Here is a 1221-nt window from a genome sequence, read left to right on the forward strand (position 1 = left end):
TATGCAAAGCTCGTTTCAGTCAAATTTGTGCGAAGGAGTGAACGATTTCGTACAACGAAACGCAGAAATTTGTGCCAAAAATTTGACTGCTTCACCTTGGAGATCCCAGCTCACGCCACTGGCGGGCGTCCTTGTGCCTCCTCGACGTCAAGGTCCACTCTATTTGCCGAAAATGAAAGACCCCCCCCCCCTCCCTCCCTTCTGCAGTTCGCACGTGGCCCGTTTACTTACCAGCGCCAGCCCGGCGGAAGTGGTCACGATGGTGGAGGCAAACATGGAGGTGTTCTTAAGGTGGTGCACGCTGTGTCCACCGATGTACGTCATGTCGTTCCCTGCGAACACGGCGGTGTCAGATGCGGGGGGGGGGGGGGGGGGGGGGGGGGCTCGTGATGGCTGCCGCACCCTCCACTCACTCACCGGTCATGTCCAGGCGGATGTCGGAGCACTGAGGCTGGCTCAGGCCCAGCATGTCCAGGCGGCAGCGGTGCAGCGCGCCCGGCTCCAGGATGTCGGGCCGGCTCGGCCACTCGCCGCGCGGCTCGCCGACGAGCAGCCTGTAAAGGTTCGAGAGCGCGCGTCAGGAGTGCGAGGGCAACTCTTTAAGTACTCTACTGCCGGCGCCTCGGTGGAGTATACTGACTGTGCCGGGGTGAGCGCCACGCTGTAGCCGAACAGGAGGTCGTCCGCGCCCGTCGGGGACACGACGACCACGGCGTGGTGCAGGTCCACGTTGAAGGCGCCGGTGCCCAGGGCGAGCGCGACCGCGGCCACGACGACAGCCCTCAGGTGCATGGCTGTGGACGAGGACGGCGTCGGGGACGGCGGGCCTCGGGGCGACGCGTGCACTGTGACCGACCGGCGAGGTCTGTGCTGGCGGGCTGGGCGCTGGGCCTGTCTTGCGCGCGTCAAGTCCAGTGTGAAAATGTGTGTGTGAGCGTGTGGGTGGGTTAGTAAGAGAGAAGGAGAGAGAGCGAGCGAGCGAGCGAGAGCGCGCCTTATCCGCAGTCCATTAGCGAAAACACCCAGCGCTCCGCCTTCCTAAAAGCCACTCCACACCTACTTGTTGTGATTCACGTTTTCTCCTGGAGGCGACTCACCTCACAAGAATAAACCCACTATCAGACTAGACCCCAGTGCGAATAGTTACTTTCCATAAACTGTGATGTACAAACCAAAATATCCATAATCCTCAAATGAATCTGGGCGTGTCACAAATTTCTC

The 1221-nt window shown here is 60.9% G+C and overlaps 1 protein-coding gene across 3 annotated transcripts in view; it reads right to left on the reverse strand.

Annotated features, from left to right (window-relative positions):
• LOC113207013 (integrin alpha-PS3-like) overlaps nt 1-917 on the reverse strand; it is an 18694-nt gene extending 17777 nt beyond the window's left edge. The window contains exons 1-3 of one of the 3 annotated variants that reach the window (XM_052264181.1): nt 641-917; nt 418-554; nt 232-332 (exon numbers count right to left, since the gene is read on the reverse strand). In XM_052264181.1, coding sequence (XP_052120141.1) covers nt 232-332; nt 418-554; nt 641-792 — 390 coding nt within the window. In that variant the 5' untranslated portion in view covers nt 793-917. The remainder of the gene's footprint in view (nt 1-231; nt 333-417; nt 555-640) is intronic. The other 2 variants (XM_052264180.1, XM_026423358.2) reach the window with 2 other exon arrangements.
• Nucleotides 918-1221: the final 304 nt, after the last annotated feature.

The sequence above is a fragment of the Frankliniella occidentalis genome, unplaced genomic scaffold (assembly GCF_000697945.3).
Source record: "Frankliniella occidentalis isolate FOCC.00 unplaced genomic scaffold, Focc_3.1 Scaffold17, whole genome shotgun sequence".
Lineage (NCBI taxonomy): Eukaryota > Metazoa > Arthropoda > Insecta > Thysanoptera > Thripidae > Frankliniella > Frankliniella occidentalis.